The sequence below is a fragment of the Prinia subflava genome (genome assembly GCF_021018805.1).
Source record: "Prinia subflava isolate CZ2003 ecotype Zambia chromosome W unlocalized genomic scaffold, Cam_Psub_1.2 scaffold_22_NEW, whole genome shotgun sequence".
NCBI classification, from domain to species: Eukaryota; Metazoa; Chordata; class Aves; order Passeriformes; family Cisticolidae; genus Prinia; species Prinia subflava.
This window is the reverse complement of record NW_026960606.1, coordinates 7,328,804-7,346,432: the sequence shown is the minus strand read 5'-3', so window position 1 is coordinate 7,346,432 and position 17,629 is coordinate 7,328,804. Positions and strand designations below refer to the sequence as shown.

The following is a 17,629-nucleotide window of genomic DNA, read 5'->3' as shown; positions in this document are numbered from 1 at the left end:
CTAGGAAATTTTTAAAAATATGTGAACTTCTGCCTTGTTCTTTGGCCACTTTTCAAAGTTCTATGAGCTCTTAGTTTTTGTTAGGTTCCCACGTTATTCTAGTAGAGGCACCACCTCTTTTTCCCTTTATATAAGTTAGGGGAAGGCAGAGATTTTCTGAGCCAGGTCCCAGTCCTCTGCTTGAGTGGCTTCCATTTTAATTACAGCCCATGGATCAATGTCATCTACATCAGAACTGGAGTCACTTTCACTACTGTTCTCAGATGAGGATTGCTTTTTCTGGCATTTTGGAGTGGGATTTTGCAGGGGTGTGGGGTGCTGGAGAGAGGGTGGCAAGATGTGGCTATGAGAAGTGCAGTTGGGACAGGGTTGAGGGGCTTGTAAAAGTGATATGCTGCCATGAGGTGTCTCAGAAGTGCCGTGAGGGTTTTGTGGCTGCAGGGTCTGGGGATAAGGGAGCAGCAGGGGGGGGTGGGATTGCCTGGAGCCACATTCACTACAGAGGGAGCAGGGAGGGTGGAGTGGGTGCAGACTCAATAGGAACAGGCACAGTTACATTTGGAGGTACCGTGGGGACAGGGTGCTGGCCACACATGAGATAAGCGGGCTCTGCAGGCTTTGCAGTCATGGAGGAGGGGTTTGGGAACAACGCGAGGGAGGGGGAAGGGGGCAGCGTGGAGGGGGGAGGTGGGGGCAGCACGGAGTCTGTGTTCACTGTCCCCGGGGGGGGGGCAGCTGAAGGTGGAGCGACCGTAGGAAGGGGGACCGAGGGGTGGGGGGCTTGCGGCGAGGGTGTGGGGGTGCCAAAGGCCGCGGTGGTCACGGTGGTCCCGGAGGCGCAGGGCTGGAGTGGAGCAGGAGCAGTGGGCACGGCACATTCGGGTCCTACACCCCTGTGGCGGCTGGCATTTGGAGAGAGGGGGAAGATTAGCATTTGAAAGGACAGTGTCTGGCGGGAGAGATAAGGTCGGAATGCTCTCTGCAGGGGGACTCTGAGATTTCTTAATATTTGTTTGTTCTACTACTTTGATAATATTATGAAAAATGGGTAGAAATCGTGTAACAGAGAAGTCTCCATTATTTTGGTATGTGTATATTTTTATCCCCACTGAGTCCCAAAAAGAATCTAAAGTGATGGAGTGTGTATTAGTATCTGGAAACTGGGAAATAATCCATTTTATAAACTTTTTCAAGTTAGTTTTTGAGAATTTACTTTTAGAGAAAGAAGGGTTGTTAAGGGATAGAATTTCTAAGATTTGGAAATATAAGTCTCTCTCATTCTGGGATCCTTTTAATTTACTATTTTTTGATCCCATTGTAATGTGGTTCCCGTTCCTCTCCCAGCAGAAAAAAAAGAAAAAAAAAAAGAAAAAAAAAGAAAAAGACCCAAGTAAAGTAGCACGCAAAAAGGCTGTAATATACTTACTCTTCAGCTGAATGTGGGTCAACAGACTGCTGGTAGGGTGGTCTGCCAATGTCTGACTCCTCAGGGCTGGATTGAGAGGGTTGTCAGACGGCCTCTGCCGATAGATTCTTCTATAATGGAGAATGTTATAAACGCCAGGACAAATTTATTGCCAAATTCAATAGTTTGGTTTATTAACATCCAAATCACAAAATTTAGAATCAAATTATAACAATTTCAAACAATAAAAACAAAACAATACGAACCCTACGAACAGCGAAACTTACTTGACAGACGTTCTCCCGGGAAAAGTAGAGCCAAGGGTGACCCCAGAGACACAGGACCTGGCAGCCGGTGTCTCTAGCTGGGTTCACAAATTTGCCATGTTCGAGGCTCGGTTATTATACTCTTTATTCTGCCTCTGGCAATATTTCCCCATACTTCCCTTTGTTTCTTGGTTAGTTATTTAAACCCAAATTCGTCTCCAGTCAGATTGAAAAAGAGCTCCCCTCCCAAGTCCATGTGTTAATATTCAGTTTTTATGGATCCTAATAGTTGATGAATGCTCGAGATATGGGTGATATTGCTTGATGGTCTGTGAAAGTGGCTCCCGAGGTGTGAGTTGCTGATCTGGCTCATCTCAACAGGTCCCCTCCCAATACTTGAGAAGGCTGCAAAGTCTTTTGTTCCCTTCTGAATGGAGACGCCTGATTTTCAGGGTGGTCAGTTTCACTATCTGCTGCAGAAACCTCCTGAAACATAGACTTTTACCTGATATAAATTTATACAGCTTTATAATTTTCCAGTTTATCATAAGAACATGAATTAATCATCCCACGTTTTTCACAGAGAAGTTATCTTCAGAAGGCTGTAGCGAACCAAGGCAGTTACTCTTCTCGATGAAGGCTGCTCTGCTGGGCTTTGATCCAGTTTGGGCGCCACTTTTTGTTTTTCCCGGATGCTTCAGTCCTTCCTGGCTGCCTTAGGTATTCCTGCATAGGGAGTACTGTTTAGTACCTCCTGTCCAAGTACCTCAAGTGAAGCTCCCAGGCTCAGGCAATACTAAATAGCAAGCTTAGCTATCAGTGATTCCAGCTCTTTGCGGTGTTCAGCTCTTTGCAGTGACTTTCAGCTCTAGTGATATTCAGTTCATAAGCTTGCTAAGTGCCTTGGCAGATGCAGGGAGAGAGAGGAGAAGTGCTGTATGAAGTTCCACAGATGAGTCTTTATTGGCATCCTCTGTGAAGGGTTTCAGGGACAGCTCTTCTACTGAGCTGGGCAAAAGTGGGGTTTTTATAGGGTACCGAGGTTTTGAGAGATGGTCCAATGGTGTGAGTCGGGGTAGAAAGTGACCTGTTGTCTTACAGGGAGATAAGAGAGGGTCCGAGAGCAGGAGAGGGGTTATTTGGCCTAGTCACCATGACTAGGCATTTCTTTGCCTTTAGGCAACTGACTGCCAGAGAGGCCTGTCAGGCCTCATGGCTGCAACAGTGCAGCCCTCCATAACCAGATCAGGGAGATGTTCCAGTTTATTCAAGCTCACCCAATTAGGGGGAGTATTTGTTTATTCCACAATTGAAATCACCATGCTTCGTTAGGATCAAGCAGACCAAGGAGGCTTTGTGCAGTTTGCTCAGAGATCTGTGGCAAGAGATGCCAGGTAAAAGTTCCTTATAAAATATTTAGGCAGGAGATCAGAGATCCTGTTAATTCTTGTTCATCTTAATCAGTCCAGGGCAGGAACGGGTGCACTGTGCACCTTTAGGCTGGCCTCGAGTGGGGCTAGACCTACATAACCTGAGATCCTTGAACAATAAATCTGCATCTCCATCTCTGACCTCATCTCCTGCTTTGCTCTCACCTGGAGCCCAATCATCTGACTCTGAATTCTTAAACATAAAGTTAACAATTTATCTAAAAAACTTCTTCTGAAAAAATACCTGTTTCAATGGTTGGCCTTACAATCTTTTTGAGTCCAATTTATAAGGAAAGACTATCAAGTTCTAATTCTTATTTGAAATAAAAATCACTTTTGTTAAAAATAAAAAACTTTCAGGGCACCTTAATTATGCTTGATGACATTTATCTATCTCTCAATTGCAATGCAAATGCTTAAGCTTCTTCTGAAGATAAAAAAATATAATGCAGATCTTAATTTTTTAAATAGGCAAAAGTATTTAATCTTATTTCCAGATCTACTTAATTTATCTATTTACAAGATAATAGGAAGGAGTATGGAGGGCTTAGAAGCACCATGACAAGTTACAAATTATAGACTCAGGTGACAAAGAATTGTGGCACAATTTGCTCCAGCAAGGTGGGATAATTACAGTGGAAGGGAGAACAAGGGGGAGGAAAGCTGCATATAAAAAAGCATGGCGATGTTTCAAATAATAGACTCTAATTTCTATTATGATGTTGCATATTTGCATAGTATTACCATAGTTATAAATTAACTCCATAGTTTTATTTTGATTAAATGTCACGTTCTGTGCACATAAACTCTGCTATGATATTGCAGCTTAACTGAAATGATAGGCAAATGTTGTTAAAGAGAGGCAGAAGGGTTGGGTTTATTATATATTTATCATACGTTATTATGCTAATTTACTGATTTAGAAGAAAAAAGCTTTTAAAGAAAAAGCTGAACCAAATTTGGGCCATATTTTACTGGAGCTGCATTCCTCAGCCATGAATGGAAATTATTTTCCTAATACATTTATAGTTTTGAAAGCAACAGTGCTAGGATTTTATATATACATATAAAATACATAAAATATTGAATCTGTCAGTGTATAAACTGTGAACTACATCTAACATTCTCCTTAACAAAACTGATAGTTTCTTTGATTTATTTTAACTTTTTATCAAGTGGTGTCATAACTTGCATCTGATTATAATAATTGTCCCTTTTTACCATTCAGGAAATTTTAAGTTTTAAGTTCCAGTTTCTAGACCTGAACTTGGACACTGATTCATAGGATCCCTAATGAAAAATTTATTTGGCCTTTTTCAAATTGCTATTCAGATAAAGCATGATCAGCCTGTAAATTCTTTTTCAAGAGGAAAACCAGACACACCTGGTGGAAATGCACTGCGTCACCCACTTGGACTTTATGCCATTTCAATATCTTCAGTTTAAAGTTGTATCATAAAAACATCACCACAAAGTTTTAGTGAAATCAAAGAAGTGCTTACAGAGACAAGTTTTCAGAATCAGGTTTCCACTGTTTCAAAGGCTCTTAACCTTTAAAAACATCCCTCCAGAAAGGAAATCTAAAAGAAAAAAATGTGTTTTGACAGTTTTCATTCTATGTATGTGTCCGAAGTATTTATGCTAAAATCAGAGTGTATGATTAATTGTGCCTTTTGCTTTTTATCATCAAACAGGCTGTGTTTGCCTTGTTTTATTAAGATCTAACTGGCTCCATGCTATCCCAAAAACTCTGATTCTCATGGCAAAGCTGGAGCAGCAGCCAAAGCCCTGACACAGCAGGGAGGTGCAGGATCCCATCTGGCACTCCGTGTTTTCCCAGAGGAGAATCCCAGAGCTCCTGTGGGGATTTTTCCCAAGTGGTCTCAGAGCTGTGATTGAGCCCCAGGTGGGACAAGAGTGGCACCTCCAGGCCCTGGGGACCAGGACCAGCCCGGAAGGGACCAGAGATGGGAGCAGAGCATCCCCACGGAGCTGCTGAGGTGCTGCGCATCCACAATAAATCAATTTATGTGTGATCTGAGAATGAGTTGAAAACCAGGCTGAAATGGGGAAGAAGTGCTGGCTGGAGGTGACTTTTAAATTCTCAATAATTTAGAGCATTCTTAAAGCTTTTTCATGAAATATAGAAATGGGACTGCAGCTCAATATTTAGGTTGCGGTGTTTTAAATGCCTTGAATGTGACGAATTCCATGTAAGGTGCTTGAATTTCAGTCAGTGTTGTTTCCTTTCACCTCCTCAGTCAGATCTCCTGCTCTGCCCTTTTATATTCATTATATTCTCCTGCTCTGCTCTTCTATATTCAGTGAAAATTGCAACAGTCTCAAAGTATCACCTACAGAAAAAGCTGTGTATGCACCCATGTGTTTATATATTTATACATATATTTATATATATTACACTGACTACTCACACAAATGACAACATGAAGAAAAATTACTATCATTAAAAAGAAATCTTTTTAAGGTAAGTTAAAGTCATTACTTATGCAATATCAACTGTTTAGCTAAAATTTCATCCTGTGACTATTAAATTTCAATGTGCAGACATTATTTCTATCTCTGTATGTCACATTACAGCAAAACAATTTCATTATAGCTCTACCTGTAAGAAAAAATGCTGGGGGAGTTTCCACAAAAGAAATAAACTCTTCATATACTGTAGGTATTTTGTGCTTGGCTTTTGATCTTTGGGTGCTGGTGTTTACAAAAAACTGATTAGCACTTGGCTTTTTTTTTCCCCATTATAGTCATTATTTTTTATCTTGATGTTGGCTACAATAATTTGGCTTATTTTATTTAAGTAGCTAAAATTCTCCCAGACTGCTTTATTAGCATAAAATTCTCCTTTGTGATGTTATTGCTTACCTGCACTAAGGTATGAGAACACCTGAAGCCATAGCTGAAGATTTTTTTAATTCCACTCCTTTGAATATGTAAAAAGCTCAGATCTTATACTGTCAGATGGATACAGAATTTGCTCAATTATTTAAAAATGGAACTTCAAACCAGAATGTAAAAAACAGGCAGAGTTTTTAGCTGGAATTGTGACACAGGCACAGGGCAGGAAGGTTCATGGTGAATGTGTGTTTAGCTATTTCTGCATTTTGGGTTTATGACATTAAAAAGAGGAAATATCTGTTTGGAGGCAGATTTCCTATATTTCAGTTTCCAAAATTCTAATTTTAACTATAGGGAGTATCTAACAACTTCCCTCTTACACTGTATCTTCTCTGCACTAGGAAAACAAGAGTCTGCTTCAGATTGCTCAGAAAAAAAGACATTTTCTCCTGTCACCTGAATTCTACCATTTCTGACAACAGCCACCTGTTTTCTGTGCTTCAGAAAACCCGATCAAGTGTGAAAGCCCTGGGGGGATCTCTTCCCTTACCACCTCCAATAACCCCTGCCACCAGCACAGCAGCTCAGACCCAACAGGAGAGGGGAACTAGGACAGAGAGTCTGGAAATGCGAAAATCAGAGGGGAAATAGCTGAATTTAGGAGCTGTGTTCTGCAGGCAGAACAGCAGTTATCTTTCCACCCAAATCAACTGCACATCTCACTAAGAAGTGTCACTGCAACCACAGCTTCATCCTGGCGTTTTGCTAATGATATTCTTCCGTAATGAGCTTGTCTGCCTCTGATCTCACACTTGTGTTTAATTTCTGCCTCCTGAAATCCTTCTTCCCAGCTACTGCCATGGAATGGGGTGTCAGGAATTGCTGAGCTCCAGCCTGAAACATGGGATCAGTCGCTGAACAAATCAGATAATCTATGTAGCTCTTTTGAGTGTGTGCAGGTAATAATGCTGTCAGTGGCGATACAGAAGTTCTTACTGTTTGATCTGTGCTTTTATATGAAATAACTTAAATATTTAACAGGTTTTCCAGTCATCTCTTTCTGTGTTCAAGGTATGCTGTTACTTTGGCACTTTCTGCAATGTTCCTGTCCAGGTCCCTTTTTCTGAAATGGAGCGTTGATGACTTTAGGCAACTTTCTATTCTCATTAAGCAGCTTCCTAATCCAGATTTCAGGATAATTTGACAAATTATGTGGCTGTGTGGTTTTAGACAGGCAACATCTGGTGTTGTTTTGGTAGTCAGGATTAATTCTCTAAACTTGTAAATCCATTATCACTAACTGAGTCATTTGATGATGGAACAACTTGAAGCATCATGAAACAAAACCAGGGAATGAAGCAACCCTTTCTTGTTTATTTATCCCTTCTCTTGGGATAAAAAATAAGCCTTCCTATGCTAATGGCACCCTTTTGACCCTTTTAGAGGCTTTCTCTTTTATTTTTCTGTCTTTCTTTTTAAACCAGAAATTATATCTAGGATTTACAGTGCAAAAAAAGAAATCACATGAATCTCCTGCCAGGAGACAGAATTTTCAAGGCTCAGGTCCATAATTTACATGGCGTGGCTCACGAGAGCAGCACATATTTAACACAGAGGGAGCAGAATGTGTGTCTGTGAAGGCTGAAGTCTGGCCTGGCAGCTGTGATAATGATTTAGTCTGGCACCTCTGAGACTCTCAGTTACACCATGGACATGAGGTGCCTAGAGGAATTAGAGATCTGGATACTGGCAGTGCCATCCACAAGGCTCCTCACCTGCTTAATCATTGCCAGAAACTACAATTCTTTGTTTTCAAATGTGTCCACTGAATTATAATTGATGCAGTTTAAATTTTGGGAGGTACCCACTTCCTGGCTCATTTCTCCACTGGAACAATCTCCTCCATTCCCCATTATTTTGCTTGCTGACTCTGGAAGCCCAAAAGAAGCCACAACTTCCTTCAGTCCTCTCCTAATATCCTGCCACCCACAGTGGGATTTGGTGGCATCGGAGCATCAGGATGCAGGGATACTTTCAAGGTTTATTTGTAAGCACATTTTTCCCATTTGGTAGTTGATTACAGTTGTTTGATTTAAAAAATTAAAATCTTGAATTTAGTCATGCTTAAATCTGGAACAATCCAATGTCTCTTCCACAAAGGCATTGATTTACTGTCCTGTCCTATGTCCTGTGGGAGCTGCAAGAAATCTGGGTTCAATTTGGCATATTTGAGACTTTCTGTGTGAATTTGAATTATTTAATGGATTTGAGCTATCTTTGTGCTTGTTATCTGAGTCTAAGTGGGGAATAGACCTGGTGATAAAAGGACAGAGACATGGATGAAGGAATGTGGATAAAGGGAAAAGGGACTTGTGTTTGGAAACTTTCAGCTAGATTCAACCCTTCTCCCGCCATCAGAACTGGAACAATGGACAAAAATCCACTCAGAACTCTTAAATATGAAACCCTGTCACTGGCTGAAGTCTCTGAGACACAAGCAGCTGTTCCTACATGTTCTCTGCTCAGACTCTTCCCTGAGCAGCCATGGGGAGCAGGAGCCTTTGCTCTGACCTGGTTTGATGTTCCTGTGTTCCAACCCATGTGGGACAGCTGCTCTCCAGCAGCATCAGGGTTCAGGAGAAACTGTTCCCATGAAAGCCTCTCAGCAAGGCCATGTTCCACTTTATTCCTGGTTCACAGGGCAGGGGAAGGGAATGTTCTGCTCAGGTGAAGGAATTCCAGGCACTGGGATCCAGTGCAGTGGGACTGCTCCAGACCGAGGTGTGTTGGGGGTTAGATTTACCTTTTTTTTTCACTTACAGAATTTTTTCCCATAAGTTTCTAAGAAACCCTAATGACCATACTTAGCCAGAACAAAGAGAGTAGTTGAAGGACATGGCAGCACAAGGCTACAGATATTGTTTTTAAGTCTCTGGGAGTGTCCCTCAGAGGGGAGAGATAATGCGAGCTTTGGGAAAGGTAAAAAAGACAGAGCTGGGGGAGGGGGGCTCACTCTTGCTCTCAGCATCGAGGGAGACAGTCAAGCTGCCCCTCGCTGCAGGAAGAGTTCACGGCCATCTCTGCCTCGTCCTGGGAAATCTACCGTCATCTGCTCCTGTACCCAGGAATCCTGAGCTCGTTTTCTCCAGCCCTCCCCCCACCGCTGCTGCTTCTTCGGAGCTTTGAAGTTCCCCTGCTACTCTGTAGCCCTGCACTGCCAAGCCCTGCTGGGACACCCCCTGCCATTCCAGCTACCAGCGCAGAGCTCCTCATCTCATCCACCAGCCCGGGACTTTCCACCATTTCAGCTCAGCCTCTCAGAGTCCTGCACGGGTACCGAGATGAAACTGCCCTGGGCTTTTTGTGAAAGAAAGCCCTCAAGGTTTTTGGTTCTGTTTATTATTAATGCTGTAGTTGTTGTTTGTTTGTTGTTTTGTCATATATACTAGTAAAGAACTGTTATTCCTATCCCCATACCTCTGTCTGAAAGCCCCTTTAATTTTCTAAATTAGAATAATTTGGAGGGAGGGGATTGGAATTCTCCATCTCTAGGGAGGTCCTGCCCCCTTCCTACCAGATACCTGTCTTTCAAACCAAGACAAGGTGACAGACACCTGTGGGCCACAGCAGAGAGGGGACATTGCTCTCAGTTCATTTCCTGAGAATGAGACAGACCTGGAGACTCAGCCCATGGGATCCTTTTTGCCTTTCCCTCAGGGCCATGGCTGAACCCATGTGAGTTGTGTTGGACTGCGAGTGGTGGTGGCAGCAGAGGCTGTGTCCCAGACTGGGTGCATCCCATGTGTTCCAACCCAAATATTCCTGTTTCATCTCAACCCACAACCACCTCCTCAGCCAAGGCAATCCAGGACATTTCTCCTCACGATTTGGTTCATGTAGCTGACCACACACCCTGTCAATCTTCTTCTTTCCCTCAGAATTATGGCCTGGAGACTGAAAACCTGAGAACTCTGTCTCACAAGCTGAACACCTCAGCCAAAAACCTTCAGAACTTTATAATGGGTAGGAGGAGGAGTGGCTACTATGATGGCAGGGTGTCCAGACGCCTGCCAAATGATTTTCTTACCTCTATAGTTGACCTGATTGGTGCTGCCAAGAACTTACTCACCTGGCTGGACAGGTAATTAACTGTTCCTCAATCCCTTGTGCATGAGAATAGTTCTTTGTATTTGTTCTTTCTTTGCCTCTTGTGCTCTTTTATTCTAATATTAAAATGGCAGGTGTGGAATTCTAGCTCTAAATTTTTAGAAATTTGTGAAATATTGGAAGCAAAATTTAGTACCCTTCTCTGTCCAGAGAGTGTTAAAATTTGCTCTAGATAACTTTTGAGATTCTTTCAGTTGGACTTTGTGTGAAATTATTATTTCTGTGCTATTCTCACTGCCACAACTGGTAACATCATCAGAAATTTCAGCATGAAGGGCAAGGAAGGAAAGCTTGTGGAGTTTGAGCTGTCTTTCAGCCATCAAAAAGACAGAAAATTTGGAGTTGAGCAAATCAGTTAAGAATGTTCAAAATAAATGATAGTACTTGCTTAGTCTGAAAATTAAATGTTCTTATTCATCAGGAGTAAGTAGCCTGGATGTGTTAGGTACAGGTGTGATGGTTAATACTCAACAACCAGCCACTGGTGTTGTACATTTATGAACTGAGAATTTGATTAAAAGTATCTCTGTGACCGTAGCAAGACAGAAACCAAAACATAAACCAGCATTTTCCTTGTTTGGAAAAAACAAACATTGGCTTGTTTTTCTTTGTAGTTATAGCAGTGCATAGCTTTACCTGGAATCTGAATGCTCTGGAATGTATAAGTGGCACCTTAGAAATCACAGTGAGAGTGAATCACCCTCCTTTACAGGATTTGTATAATCCTGGTGACATCTTCCTAACCTAATGCCAGCAGTCATATTCTCTCAGGCTATGACCTTGTCAGTTCTTATAAATTCAAATGGGATCAGATTCAGCCAGAATTTGGAAAGCCTGAAGAGAATCTGAGTGTGCAGGAAGCTGTGACTAAGTACGCATTACTGTGCTCTCTGAATTAAGGTGCCCGATTGCTGCTGAGGAGTGATGTCATACCAGAAATGCCATCTTTTTAATAAGCAGTACAAAGAAAATCTGGGCTGCTTATGGTTATTTGAAAGCTCCCGTTTCCACTCTCCATAAGAACGAGAACTTCTGATGTTCTGGCCAAAATCCAGTTTACATCCTGCCTGCATTTTTTCTTGTTTCAAAGGTGTGTATTACAAAAGTTGTGCAACTTGCTGCTGGAGATTAAAATGATTTGGCATTTCTGTGCTGTAGAACTGATCCCTGAGTTACATATATCTGCCTGTAGTGTAAATTGTGGTCCCTAATACTGCATAAACATGTCCTTCCCCTGCCCCAGGTCTCCGTTTGTTAGCATGACAGAATATTCACTGCTGAAAAACAACATTGTTCAACTGTGCCTGGAACTAACAACCATTGTGCAACAGGTAGGAGTGTCTCTCTGCTCTGAGTCCTTTCACATCACTGCTTAAAAACTGCAATAGTAAAAATAACAACTTTAACATCGCCAGAAAAGTTATTACTGCATTACCTCTCTGTTCTTTCTATACTCTCATTTTTTGGGAGGGACAGGAAGATTTTTGGACTTTGGGGATCCTCCTGGATAGACTGAAGGATGGTGTGAAGTTAAAAATAATACACTTTGCTCTTGAGTGGACAATTTCATGTCAGGTGATTTACCACCATGCAAGTGTTAAACAGAAGAATAAAGCCACAGTGGGAAACAGCTTAACTACAGCAGGTTATTCCAGATTAAAATATGAATGATCCAAAATGTTTTGTAGACAAGTTCTTAAAATACATACAAACACATCCAGAACCTGCTCTGTGGCTCCTTCACTGAAAGGAGAGCCAGTAGCATGGAAGTTTTTTGGGGATGAACACAAAACATAACATTAAACCAACTAACTACAGAAAAGATAATGGTAGCAGTGTTATCATCACTGACACTCGTTAGTTAATTGTAATGTTGGACAGTCCTCAAGTACATAAAAATAATTTATCTGGTCTTTAGTTCTATATAATGTATAGAATCATAGAATATTCTGGGTTGGAAGAGACCCACCAGAATCATCAAGTCCAATTCCTGTCCCTGCACAGACACCCCAAAAATCCCACCCTGTGCCTGACACCATTGTCCAAACACTTCTTGAAGTCAGGTTTGGAGCTGTGACCCCTATAACAATATGATAATATGATAATATAATAATATAATAATGTTATAATGTTATAATAATATAATAACAGTCTCTGGCAGTGTTAGCCCCTGAAGTAAGACAAGAGGTGACACACAGATACTGAAAGACTGAGGGTAAATTAGTTTTACAAATATTTACAATGAGCACTCCCCTTGTGAGGGGATAAAATATTGATGAGACAGAAGAGTGTTACTGGAATATGTGGAGAGGTCAGAGAACAGGCAGGGCTGTCTTGGAATGAAGAAAAGGAGAAAGATGAAAGGGTTGAAGGAGAGAAAGCAAGAAGAGAGCTTAGCCTAAGCTCCAGTTTTGTAGGGACTTTAGGCTGGGCCTGTCTCCAATGCAGAGGACTCCCCTGCCTGCCTCTGTCCTGTGCTGCCACAGATTTCCATGCATCCTCCCAGCAGACAAATCACAGAACTCAGTTTCAAATGCTTTTTGGAGCAGTAATGGAGTAGTAGTTCTGAAAACTTTTTTTACCCCTCCAATTTTATTTCAGTTCTTGGAGCAAAATAACTAAGGCTGATAAATATGTCATTGTATTTTACACTATTATCCTTTATTTATAATATTCAGATTTATTCCTCCCAGAAATCTTGTCCTTCATGCATTTTTGCAGCAGAAAACAAAGATCCTTTTTCTCTTTTTTTTTAGTTTAGAAATTCCTATGTTGGCATTTAATTATTTATGTATCTTTATTAAGCTTTCTCTTACAAGGAGCTTATAGCACTACGCTATTTTTGATTTACAGACTAAGCAAAATGAACTTCTCTGCAGTATAAAAAGTCCAGGTTCTGATTCTGTCCTTCAGCTGATATTACACTTTGTTTGTAAGTTTGATTTTTCCCTGTGGTCCAGGTGAAAATAGAGTAATTTTGAATTGCTATTTCTACTTCTGTCATTCATGTCACAGCTTTTGGCAGATGAAAATCTGTTCTGATCTGCCAGCAATAGTTTGGTTCTTTATTTTTTCCAGTTCTTCAGCTCCAGTCCCAGAGCTGTCCTCCTTTTGACAACTTAAAACCAATCTTTTAGCCTAAACTCCAAGTCATTCCAAGATGAAAAATGCTTAGTTCTTCAAGTTACAAATCAAGTTTTGTCTTTTTTTTAACTTATTGTCAGATCTGACTTTTTTGACAGTTGTCTATTAAGATCTTTTTATGTTATATTAAACTTAGCACCAGAAAGAGCAGATAAAACCAAATCAGTCATAGAGAGACAGCTTTGCTGTCACTAAATCTGAGGAAATTTGACCTTAATGAGTGAAAGCAGAAATGTCTCACCTGAACCAGAATTGCAGGCTCAGCTGTAGGCTGGAATATAAATTGAAAGGCATAACTAATAGAAATCTGGGTCTCATCCTTTCAGATACTCCTTGTTTTATAAATTATATAAATTTTAAATGCCTTATTCAGCCAGTGTGAAAGTAGTAGTCAAGGGTACAGATTTGGCACATTAAGTGAGGAATGTCTTTGACATTTTGTGCAAATTGAACACGTTTTGTATGCACAACATGCAGCTGCCACTCCAGGTGAATTTTCTTAACAGAGGACATTACCCTGTAACCTTAGTTTAATATAGAAAGTGCTTCTGAATCTTCATGCTCGGATGTCCTGTGTGATCTGAGTGACATTACCTTAGATCAAATTTATTCTAATGTATTATTATTATTTACATACCATGCAAATGCTATGATGAATAGTCACTTATTTAACTTTAAACAGCATCTGCTCATGCTGGTTAAAAGAAAACCTCATTCTCTAGTTTCAGAGCTTTACAGCTGTCCATTTCTGTTTGGAAATGTACTTTATTCTGTTCAGTTTTTTTAACCCTTTTGATCACCTTCACTAAGCTACTGTAAAAGAATTTGTCATGCACAGAGCTGCAGAAACATCCTAATTTTGAGGTGCAATGTTCCATTAAAATGTGTTTATAATAATATGCAAAAAAGCACATTAGAACAGGGTATTGAGATGTTTGAGCTCTTTGCTGACTTCACTTTGAGTTACACCTCAGTTTCAAGGTGCACTCACTCTCCTGCCTGCTCTGAAATGGAATCCACCAGAATAACTGAACTAAATTTGGGTTTGGTCACGCTTTAGCACCAAGGCTGCCCTGAGGGAAAGACAACTGGAGGAACTGGGGAAGAATAGGTTTGGATTTTTTTTCATAAAATGCAGCCATTGGTTAATTGTTTGAGTAGGAGGAGTTCCCCAATTCTAGTGGCAGCTGGGATTCTAATTCTAATTTTCCCTCATTAGGTCAAAGATGTTTAAGTCTGAGGTAGATGCTTTTGATATACTCATTGACCTGCAAGAACAAACTTTCTCTCAACAAAAAGTGTCTGTGTCTTACCAAAGGATGTCTGCACAACTCAGCCTTTTTGCAACAAAAGCCAAACAAAATTTTGCTTTTTGTCCCCTTTATTACTGTTTAATTAACCTCACTGAGGTAAATTCAGACACCTTATAATGGATTTTGCCCTATTTTTAGCCAAATACTCTGTTTAAGATGAAGCATGGGTTTTCTGGTTTTTTGAAGCCATCTAGTTTGCACTGCAATTGATAGGAATTGTTGTTTCTTAGTAACTTTTGTACCTGGTGTAAATTTTAAATTAGCCTCCCGTGATAAGGTGGTTGTACCAGATAACTTCCAGAGGCCCCTTCCACCATAATTATCCTGTGATTCAGCAGCTACCATGCAAAACCTGGGTGTTATTTTCACTTTGAACTTTGCAGATTTCAGCTTTCAGCCCCTCCATCTTATTTTGCCTGCATTTGCTGAAGATTTCATCAAACATCTATTCACTCTTTTCTAAAAATACACTCTGATCAAGTCTCTACCTTCGGACCAAGTAAAATGAGTCAGTTCTGTGCATTTGCCATTGTATATTTGCCTAATTCCAAAGTGATCTGTTTCTTTTGAATGTCTGAGTTTCAGAAGTATTTCACATTATGCATGCCAGCAATGTATTGTGAAATATCACGTTGTCATATCCACCACTCAAAGACTGCTGTAGAACTCTCCTGTGGTATTGTGGTGGGAAATGCTTCTTTGTAGGGTCTCAGCTTCTTTTCAGTAGTTAACTCATGCTGTTTTATAGAACTAAGTTAATGAACTAAATATTTTACATTTTCTTATGTGTTGGTTAACCGTCCTCAAGAACTTGACATAAAACATTCTTTATGGTATCTGCAAAATTTTTGTTGTACTTGCATTTTTTCCTTCTTTCGGAATTAGAAATTACAGTTTTGACTAGAGCATGGGTGAGCACAAGTCCCGCTGGCCTTTTTGCTTTATGAATATGCAGAGGAGCAGTTTCACTTTATCAGAGACAAAGGTGTGCTGCACCTTTCAATTTTGGATGTTCAGGACAGTGCAGTCCTTGCCTGGTTTGCAACACTGCTGCTGAGACTGGCTTTGTAATTCCTGGGTTTTATCCTTTTACAGAGGGGAAATAGAACACAGCTACTAATTTAAAGGTTATTTTAAACTTTAGGAACAAATGTTTTTATCATGTCATCTTGCTACTGGAGAATGTAGAAAGAATGTGACTATGACTATTATTTATTTTATAAGAAAAATAGATCAACATCCTATAAATGGTAGTCCTAGAAGATTATTTTTTAATGAGATCCTTAGTGCATTGCTATGTATCAGAGAAAAATAAATCAGAAGAATATTGTGATCTACATATCTTAATATTTTAGTATAACACTGTAAGTGCTTTAAACCTCTCAGTTAAACTAGTCTGATGTATTTTAAAAAAAAAGTCAGTATGCATCTATTTTGGAAGGAATCCCAAAGTCATTAACATTTTTCATGCTAATGTAATCTTGAATGTGCAACATAAGTACAGCTAACATTAATTCTGCTCTACAAAACAGTAAAATTTCAGTTTTACTATACATAATTCCTCTACTCTTTGACCTGAAGTAATTAAGTTTGTTCAGAGGGAGGTTCATATTGTATTTCTAACACAGAAATTAAAGGGATAATTTAGACAGGAACATTAGCTCTGAAGTCAAGCTGGAAGCCCTGCTGTGATAATTTTGTTCTCTTGGTACGTGGAGGGTTAAAAGGAGATGGTGGATGAGCTGTTAGAAGTGTGCAAAACTTGTAGGAAAAACTGCCTTGGGCATTGCCAGCCAAACTGACTAATTGAATTTTTTTTTGTGCTCTAGAAAATAACAGTATGAATACAGAGGAAACATCAAAGCGATACTTGACCATGAAATGCTAATATAAATTCTTCTGTGTTGCTTGGCGCTCCCAATCTTCTGATTTTTACTTTCTTATTCTGTAGCAATACTCTTTAAACTGTAGTCACTTAGAAATTAATTTCTCCACGGGAGCTACAATCCTCCAAAATAAGTATTGACCTTCAGAGCTGAGGGAGGGGCAGTTCCTTGGGCTAAGGGTTTGGAGCAGCTGCCTCAGATGGGCTCAGGGAAAAAAATCCTCAAAGGGACACCCAAGGGACAAGGTCTGGGAGCTGGATGGGAACAGCCAAGGGTTTGGGCTGCTGCAAAAGGGGACCAGAGACCTCCAGAGGGTGTCCCAGCCCAAACTGAGTGTTCAGGGTACAGGGAATGAGGGGGTTGGAATTGTATCATGGGAGATCTGAAGCAATTAACTCTTACTGCTAATATATTAAGATCTAGTAAAAAGAGGAAATCTTGAGAACTATAGGGAATCTTAAGCTTCTTGAAGGGATATCACAGAATGTTCTGAGTTGGAAGGGACTCACATATCAAGTCCAGCTCTTAATCCAATACAGGGACAAAACCCTCAGCCTTGGTGTTGCCATCACCAGGCTCCAACCAACTGAAGGAATCAGGTTACTTGAAGGGACCTCTCAGGTATTATCATCAAGTTAAATTTTACTTGAAAGCTTATTCAAGGAAAAAATACTAAATTAAGAAGACAGGTATCTTGCTCTGTAGAAAGCCTTTTCCAATGTGGAATAGCACTTGGAGAAGGATTTAACAATTTCCCAATATAATGAGGGGAGAGGGAGCCAAGCTGGGGCCTGAGAGGGAACCAAGACTTGGGGAGACCCTGTTCTAATCTCACTCTGCTTGGAAGAGATATTTTCTGTATTTCCCTTTTTATTTTATGTTTTAGCAAAATATAACCTGAGATTTGGAGTGGAGGCAGGAGGAGGTGGGGCAGAGCTGCAGGGAGTGGTTCAAACCCCTTTGCCATGGCTGTATCCCAATTTTCAGAAGGTCATACTGAGGGAACTTTCAAACATTAATAAGTAATAGAGGCAGGAGATCCCTTTTAGCAATTTATATTGTTTGTTTTATGAAAGAAAAACAGTATTTTAACCCCTGGTAATAGCACTAAAGCAAAAAGCAAGATAAGGGTGACACTGAAATTATGGGGTATAAGATT

General features: G+C 40.4%; 1 protein-coding gene across 1 annotated transcript in view; it reads left to right on the top strand.

Annotated features, from left to right (window-relative positions):
• Positions 1–17,629, top strand: part of LOC134564874 (connector enhancer of kinase suppressor of ras 2-like) — a 297,517-nt gene that overhangs the window by 120,961 nt on the left and 158,927 nt on the right. Inside the window, exons 3-4 of the mRNA XM_063424148.1 lie at positions 9,899–10,101; positions 11,371–11,458. Of these exons, the coding sequence (XP_063280218.1) occupies positions 9,899–10,101; positions 11,371–11,458 (291 nt within the window). The remainder of the gene's footprint in view (positions 1–9,898; positions 10,102–11,370; positions 11,459–17,629) is intronic.